We start from the raw sequence: 8,960 nt of genomic DNA, 5'->3' as shown, positions 1-8,960 counted from the left end.
ATATAATCTTTAAATAATCTTTTAACCAACATATCTAAAAACAACTTTTTTAGTTTTATGTTTTATTATAATTACCGTATTTTTCGGACCATAAAACGCACTTTCCCAAAAGTGGGGGGGGGGATGGGGGTGTGTCTTATAGCCTGAATACCCTCCCACGCTTCCAAGGGGGGCCCCAGCAGGTGGCTGCAGTTCCATCTAGCCTGGCATCCCCCCTGCATCATGGCCTCCGCCGTTCTGCAGCCTCCCTTGCCCAGATTCCAAAAAACATAAAACCGTCCACCCCTACCTTATCCTATCGATCGCAAAGCCCTGCCTTCTGCCTCCCTGTGTTTATCAGCAGCTCACATCTATAGGGATGCTGGGGATGTGTTTCTGTGTGAGAAGGCTCTGTGTAACAGTGGGGAGTGGGGAGGGAGGCAGAGAGAGCAGGAGGAGGGCAGTGTGAGGCGAGCAGTGCTGGTTAGCAGTTTTTTTCATGTGCAGCACATCATTCTCCTATGACAGTTGAGCTGTAGCTTTCCTGTCATTATGGTCTGGTAGTGCAATATCTGTGCTATGTGCAATAAGCTATGTGCTATGTGCTATGTGCAATGTGCAATGTGCTATGTGCAATGTGTCTGTGGTTTTTGGTTCAGAATATTTTTTTTCTTGTTTTCCTCCTCTAAAATCTGGGTGCGTCTTATGGTCAGGTGCCTCTTATGGTCTGAAAAAACAGGTATTGTTTAGGCATCAACAAAGCTACTCTGGCCTAATGGCGAGGAAATTTTGATTAAACTTTAAACATTTCAATTTTTTGAGAACAAATTATATAGAAGAAAATTGTAAAGCCCTCCAACAATAAAATTGCTTAGGAGATTTTAGAGTACTTGTTGGAACATCACTTGTTGTGAAGCCCTTGAGCATGGTATTGTAATAAGTAAAAAAAAATTAAAACATATGTGTCAAAAGCATTTCTAAAGCAGGCAAGCAAGTTAATTAACATTGGAATTTAACTGCATAGCATCCCAGTACTTGCATAAATTACTTTTTTGATATGACTTCAAACGTCCAAATTTCGAGACAAAACCAAGAATATCAGAATCTTTACAGTCACCCCTAATTCTTACAAATTGTTACAAACCTTGGGATTCTCCTTAAGTCCTTCGATAGCTGTAATGTACTAATAGACATCAAATAAAATCTGCTTTGACTGTCTTGTGTCAGATTAGGAGATTACCGCAGGGGAGTAACCAGAAAAACCATGAAAAACTTTAAAAAGCAAAACATAGTAGCAATAAATTTGATCTGTCAGAGCAGTGGCAGTTCTTTGAACAGCATGGACTGAATATTTAATTGTTTGAATGCTGTGATTGGACCTTTTGGTTAGCTTGGATTATAAACACAGTGTTATTGGAATTTCCAGATAATTCAAGTTTTATATCACAACATGAAGGGCTTGCTCAGGCCTGCAGTAAAATCAGACATTTTGTAGTGGTTTTAATGCAACAAAATGTCTGTAAAAATAGATAAGATTAGAACAAATTAGTTTGTTTATCGTGCAAGCGGCAAGTGGCACCAGCATTGGTAGCCCTGATGAGGAACAAAGGGCAGCGAGGTGCATTGCTAGCCCAAATGTGGTTAGAAGGGCAAACAGGTGCATTGATAGCCCAATAGTGGTTAGAAAGGCAATTATGTGCATTAGTAGCCCATATGTGGTTGCAAATGCAGCCAGGTGCATTGGTAGGCCTGACAAAAAAAAATAAAAAGCAGCAAGAGGCAATAGTATCCTAGATGTGGTTATAAAGGCATCCAGGTGCATTGCTAAGCCATATGAGGACCAAGGTGCAGCCAGGTGCATTGGTAGCCAACATGTAGTTGGAAAAGCAGCCAGGTACATTTGCAGGTTATTGGTTGGTGTAATGAGGGTCTGGGTGAGGGGGCTTAATTGATATTTGAAAGCATCCTTTAACTTTAAGTGGGTCACCAGATGTCTGCTCACCAACACCCTGGGAATTTGTAGAGGAAGTAAAGAGCAGTATAAACATTCCAATTACCTTCACCAGCTCAACTTCCTTCTTTAATAAAACTAAAAAAAAAACATAAAACATCTTGTATAGGCGTATATAAAAGCTAGCATTTTAGTCTGAAATTGTTCTCAGACACCTGTCTAAACATAGCCTATGGATTCCTGTTTCATATCTAAGAGTTGTATCTTACATGAGGCACTGTCACAGTTACAATGTTACAATTCTTAAAAATTAAGGAATATTGTGTTTATCAATATTTTTTAATAATGTAAATATTTCATAATTTGCTTTTATTTGCTTTTATTATGCTTTTAGCACCACTATATTTTACTTTTAACTCCTTGTGAGTCAGTTGTACTCTTTACCTGGATACTGTGTTTGATTTCAAAAAACCTAGTGAGCAACTTCTTTCTGATATTTAAAAACTTTCTACAACCTCAATATTAGTCAGAACTGGCAAATACATTTTTGACTAATATATTTTTATTATTTCATCTCAAATAAGCTAACATTAAACTATCTGCAGGTTCATCTTTTCATCATCTCACTTTATGTAAAAAAAACAACTCAAAGCACAATGGGATTGATAAAGAAATACAGGTTGTTTACTTAGCAAGGTGATTTCTCACTGTGAAAGAGATAGTTATTTAGCTTAGTAAATGAGATGAAATTAGTGACTTCATCATGTGCTAGATAACAAAATTCAGCTATAAATTATTAGTTATGGTTGGGTATTCTTTGCAAAATTAATTTTCAACACCTTCACTGAGCTATGAGTTGTCAGCTGTAAATTATCGCTTGCAAAGTGATATTTCTCCATGTTGAGCAAACAACCTAAAATCCTTTATCAAATCGACCATACTGCCATTTTTTTGGGGGGGAACTAACTGAATTACACTGCACGCATTAACCTTTGATGCAGGCACATTCTGATTCAGGCACAGTTATGTTGCAGTCCAATTATTTTAACAATTACCTTGTAGTCTTTGTAGCTAACCAGAATTGTTAAAGCACTGTAATTATAATGTTTATTAGCTACCTAATTATTGCAAATAGAGGTGTGTGTCCAAAATAAGCCAGCAAGGAAAGCTCTTTTGTAACAAATTAATTCAAACCTCATGCCACATCCCTATTAGATAGCAGATAAATGGTCAGGAAAATATTTTATATGCAAATTGGTGATTAGGCAAATTGGTGATTGGGAAGGTGCTTATTGCAGAAAGAGACAGGCAATGTCCCTTCTGGGACAACTATTCTTACCTGCCTGAGACCTGCCCAGCTGTTAGGGACACCTGGTAATCCAAGCTTTCCAGTATGTATGTTCATTAATATTCACAATATAACAGACTTGTGGGCAGTGGTTTCAGTCTGTACAGCTTTTCAATAAAAGTGGAACTAAATAAAAAAAATTGCAAACAGGCAATGTTTCTTCTGCAACAAAGCACACTTACCTGTCTGATCAAATTGAAAAATACACTGTTTTGCATGCATTATTTTTTGGTGGACAAACTTTTTTGTAGATATTTTACTTACGTTTTTTTATTCTCCTTAGGTATAAAGCGAATGCTGCACCTGCTAATATTATTGTTAGTAGGACATTCATGGTGATGGATATTTTTAAGTCATTTTCAGGAAAAACTGAGTCTGAAAAAAAATAATTTGTTTTTTAGATATTTTTTGTGCAAAAAATCAAATAAATAATTGTTTACAATGTATTTGTTTTTCCATGTCCAAGTAAGGCCTGGATCATAAACATATTTATATTTATTTTAGAAAATCTGTAGCTATGAAGAGAAAGTATATTATAAGAGAGAAAATTAACAAAAAGTAAAAGAGACAGAACATTTATTTTTTACTTGGACAACACAATTTTTTTTGGATGTTTAAATCCCCTATTGTTAAATCCTAGCTCCCAACTTTTGCATCCACTTAGAAAGATAGGCCGGGAGCTTAATAAGAAAAAGGAGAAACTGGTGCAGGGACTACATTACAGAATGTAAAAGGGAGATGGGTAAGGGAGGGTTAGGGAAAATGGGGTTATAGAGAAGTCTGTTAGATCATATGTGGGGGTATAGACTGGGAATGGCATGGGCAGGAACAGAAAGCTGACCACCCTCCCTCTCTTTGGGGGTGGACATGAGGTAGTTTGCCGGGTTGAATTCCTGGTATTAGTGTGTGGTTGCAGGCCTGAAAAACATTGGTTTCTCAGTGGTGAGAAAGGGGTTGGGGCCCTATCTTTGGTGTAATGTCTTTTAAGTTGCAAGGTAATATAGTGGATGTGCCCCATGGTGGCCTATGGGTAATTTACATTGGCCCAGAGGTGGTACAATGTGGCTGGGGACCAAATATATCACTGATTGCAGAGCTACAGAAAATGTCTTCTTATGACCATTCTGCTCTGAAAGTTGAATAAGTACAGTGGGAGTGTTCACAGCCTTCTATCCATGTGAAAAGAACCCCACAAATACTCTGTCACTCATAGAGGTTGGTTCCCTGTATTTCCTATTACAAAACATCAATTATTAACACAATGGTATCCTAATTCTATGGAATGTCCAGTTAGGCTGATTATTGTTCTATTTCAGATAAATAAGTTTAGTTCTTAAGGTTTAGCAAGAACAAAGTTTACCAAGGACAGGAAATAATTTAGGTTAAGGAAAAGAAACCATTTAATGAGCATATTATAATTTACATTGTCTGTATGGCATAGTTTTCCAAACTGGAGACTGAAGCAGGAGTATCAAAATTAATATAACAGCAAGAAGAAGAGCAAAAATGATGGTGATTGTGGGAGAACACACAAGAAACATTCAAACTAAAGAGTGATTTTTCTCAAAAAAGCTTCACATGTAAGAACATCTTTTGGGGGTCGATTTGAACCTCCTGCAGTGGTTCAAACAAACTATAACAAAACTTATACTGTAAAACAAAAAAAACTCACCTGCTATTTGAATAGAGGCTACTCTTAGATTTTCTGGTATCGCATTCCGAATCAAACAAGATATCTTTTTTGTATTTTTGTAGAAAATAATAGATGTGGTAACATTGTATGTATTAGCCTCATTTGGAGTCACCAAAATTAAATGTCCATTTAGTTTTTGGCGGTTGTTATCTATCCAATATACTTCTGGTTTTGGATACCAATGAGAAGAGAAGCAGCACACGTTCATCTGATTTCCTGAATTGTATTCAATTATGAAATCTGGACCCGTGCCAATTGCTTGAAAAATAGAAAACAATGAATAAATATTTACATATTGTAGTTCAAGGTAATGCATATGACATATCTTTATAATATAATACCATAGTAGTTGTTATTTAATTTATTTAAAAAATATTTTTAGGAATCAAAACTGCATTCGACCAAATCGGCATCTGTCTGATTTGCAGGTCACACAATTTAAAAATGATGGTAATCATGATCAACAAGGTATATAATCAGTGTCCTCTCTTGGTTAACCTCATATTTTTCTAACTGCTCATCCCAAAAACTCTTTTCTGCTCCCATCACCTGTCAGGATTCTTCAAAGCTCAGTCTTCTCCCCTTGTAAACTCCTAAATTACCCTTTGTAAACAGATGACATATCCCTGCCTTGTTTCCCTAGGACCTGGATAATGTTTTATGCTGTCTGTTGATCAACTTACCATGGGTGGGTGGCTGAGAAGTACCTAAATCTCAGCATTAGGTATTTCTCACCTCCGTTTCTGTAATATCCCTTTATCTAGTGTTTCAGTAACTAAATTATTGGCTCTATAGTCTATAAAGATTTAAATCTCTACCCTGGCTTTTTATTTTTTTTATTATTATTTTTTTAACATTATATATTTTTTTCTAACTTTATTATTATTTTTTTTTTAAGTCTGCTACTCCTTCCCTAGATCACATTCATCACCTCCTAGAATGTAAGCACTATTTGTCAGGGCTCTCTACTCCTATCCTCCACTATTTTTTTTAAAGGTTATAGTAACAGCCCCCCCCTAATAATTATATCAACATGAGCCAAGCTCACGACTCCAAGTTAGGCTCCTTAGTCCCCACTTTTTACAGTCACTGCCAATAGACAGTGTCATGACTACAATGGGTCCTGCAACTCCTGTAGCACACCTAGCTGGGGGAGACTCTCCTAGAACTTCTCATTAGCTCTGATATATCAAACAGGAGAGGTGAAGCCTGGGAAGTAATCAATCCACCACATGGGTGAGTATACAGGGAGGGGAGAGTTGTTTTTGTTCAGTGGCTGCTATGTGTGCTAGGAGGAGTGGGAGGATCAAGAAGTACATATGTAAGTACATACTTTGGGTAAAAGAGGAGGACAAAGTGAGAATTGGGATATATGTGTTTTAAGGTGGGTGAAGGGTAAGGACACATATGTGCTTTTCAGGATAAAGGATGACATCTTTGCTTAGGGAGGGTGGAGGTGGACATTTGCTTGGTCATTACATGAGGACATGTGTGCTATGGTTGTACTCTAGAAGACGTGTTCTGGTTGGAAGTGGGGGATGTTGGTAGGAACATGTTTGCAGGGAGAAAAGGTTTCTAAATAGATGGACAAGTGTATTTGGAGCGCAGCTAGGAAGGGAGTAAACTTGTGCTGATTAAGGTTTGTTTTTATGTAGGAAAAAGATTTGTGCTGGAGAACTTTTCTGGGTGTCCTATACATCCTTTACATTACATACCCCTAACTCTCTTATTCTGTATGTTACAGGGCCGTGACCTCTGCACTAGGGATGAGCGAAAATGCCTCTGGCATTCTCACGAAAATTTCCTCGAACTTCCGATGGGTTCGCAAAATTTTGCTTAACCAATTTCTCAAAACCATCGAAAGACCGAAGAAATCATTCAGAGTTCATCTGCAGCTCAGTTCCCACTGTCACTGGGCTGATAAGTACTGCCCGGTGACCATGGGAACTGAACTGCAGATGAACTCTCAATGGAGAAACTCCATTGAGAGTTCGCCTGCAGTCACAGCTGATTGGAGGCACTCACGTGCATTCAATCAGCTGTGACCGCAAAGATCCCACGGTCACCGGGCTGCACTTTTTAGCCCAGTGACCGCGGGAACTAAACTGCAGATTAACTCTCAATGGAGAAACTCCATTGAGGCTTCATCTGCAGCTCCACTGCGATCCCTGGCATTAGAGATTAATTAACATTTAGTGCCGGGGATTGCAAACAGGATGCCCAGGGCTGCAAGACAGAAAGCTTTCCTCAGCCAATCAGAGAGCACTGGAAGTTTTGAATAGGGAGACTTGTCTCCATTTAACCTCTAGTGCCAGGGATCACATACTGAGCTGACCAATTAATGCAGCCGAAGTCTGCAATCTTTTTTTTTTAATTTGAAATCGTTTGGCCAATTTACACCGTCCATTTTCGCTTACAATTTCAGTAAGCGAGAATGTCCGAATTCACCGCGAGACTGAGTTTTAAAGACTCGCTCATCCCTACTCTGCACTCCTTACCTTACATACCCCTGAATTCTCTATGTGATATACTCCAGACACTTTGTGCACTAAATACACCAAACCCCTACACATTTTGCTGTATGTTACATACTCATGTCCCTTGCTCTTTACACTATGAGCTGTACAGTACATACTCCAGACACCGAAACCCTTTTCATTAGGTATGCCTTACCCACTTGGGACAAAAGACAAACATGTTTTTCTTTACTGATGCATATTTTTTCCCACTAAATTGATGGCATTTTCTTGACTTCTACATATTTTACATTCTATATGCTATGTAGTATTTCACATAGACCTGGCCCATGCAATGTATATGCAATGCTATGTGTATATTTCTAATAAAACATTTTAATTATTTTTTTTTTTAATGTAGGCCCAAACAAACTGACAGTTCTCTGTTATAGTCTATTTTATTAAAAGAAAAAAGTATAAAGTTTTAGTCTTTGATTCTACAAATAGGATCATCCACTTATTATATTCAGTTCCAAAATTCAGCTCTCTTTGCTGTGGTTGCATGGCATGCCACATGTTTTTTTCCCTTTTTTCAATTTTACCTCTTTACCAAGTTCAGATTTTGGTGAGTATAGTTGCATTTTGTAGCCCTCATTGTCCCTAGTCTCCCCCACTTTGACAAGTCAGCAACTAATCTATATGCCACTGAAGCTCCTTCTCCAGCTGTCCAGATGCAGTTGTACTACATATGCATGGTAGGCAACAGCTTCTATTCATTTCACCTTGATCACTTTGTCAAACAAAAAGAAATGTAATAAAGCTAAAATAGAAAGTTCAAGTGTGATCTTTCTGAATGTGCAGTGTGGCAGATGCATATAAATATCATAAAATTTGCTGATGAAAATTATTGTAAAAACTCCAGTGTTTTGCCACCAAGATTGGCAAATTGGCAGATTAATGATGAGGTAAAATATATTTATGTTGTATATTTTAGGTACTGGGTCCAAAAGGATCTAAGCATATGGTCTTCAGGCTGGTCATGTTTGTACACTATACACTGGTCACTAAGGGGTAACTACACATGTCTTCTGGTGTAATAACTGGATAATGGGATCTTTATACTGAATGGAACATCTCACTGCTGCCATGAATAGTGAGGATTTGCTGAAGACCCACTACTAAGGACAACAGAATCTGTGAGGTGAAGATGGGATCGTACTGGTGGAGAACTCTCAGCAAATTAATAAATGGCAGGGCTCAAGTCCAAATTCATAATAGCAATGTCACTGCCTCAAATAAGTCACAACGGCTCAGAATTAATATGATTGGGAAACAGCTGGGACAATTAAGGTTGACAAAGCGCCAGGACCTGGTAGATTCCATCCACGTGTCCTCAAAGAGCTGAGCTCAGTTATCTCAAAGCCATTATTTCTAATTTTTAGAGACTCTTTAGTCACTAGCAAGGTACCGATGAATTGGCGTAAGGCCAATGTGGTTCCTATCTTTAAAAAGGGAGCTAAGTCATTACCAGGT

General features: G+C 37.9%; 1 protein-coding gene across 1 annotated transcript in view; it reads right to left on the bottom strand.

Moving 5' to 3' along the window:
- LOC140341740 (butyrophilin subfamily 2 member A1-like) overlaps positions 1 to 8,960 on the bottom strand; it is a 27,262-nt gene that overhangs the window by 9,793 nt on the left and 8,509 nt on the right. Inside the window, exons 4-6 of the mRNA XM_072427616.1 lie at positions 4,951 to 5,229; positions 3,543 to 3,653; positions 1,890 to 2,068 (exon numbers count right to left, since the gene is read on the bottom strand). Coding sequence (XP_072283717.1) covers positions 1,890 to 2,068; positions 3,543 to 3,653; positions 4,951 to 5,229 — 569 coding nt within the window. The remainder of the gene's footprint in view (positions 1 to 1,889; positions 2,069 to 3,542; positions 3,654 to 4,950; positions 5,230 to 8,960) is intronic.

This window comes from Pyxicephalus adspersus, chromosome 12, assembly GCF_032062135.1.
Source record: "Pyxicephalus adspersus chromosome 12, UCB_Pads_2.0, whole genome shotgun sequence".
NCBI classification, from domain to species: Eukaryota; Metazoa; Chordata; class Amphibia; order Anura; family Pyxicephalidae; genus Pyxicephalus; species Pyxicephalus adspersus.
Note: the sequence above shows the minus strand (reverse complement) of the source record. Positions and strands in the feature narration are given on the sequence as shown.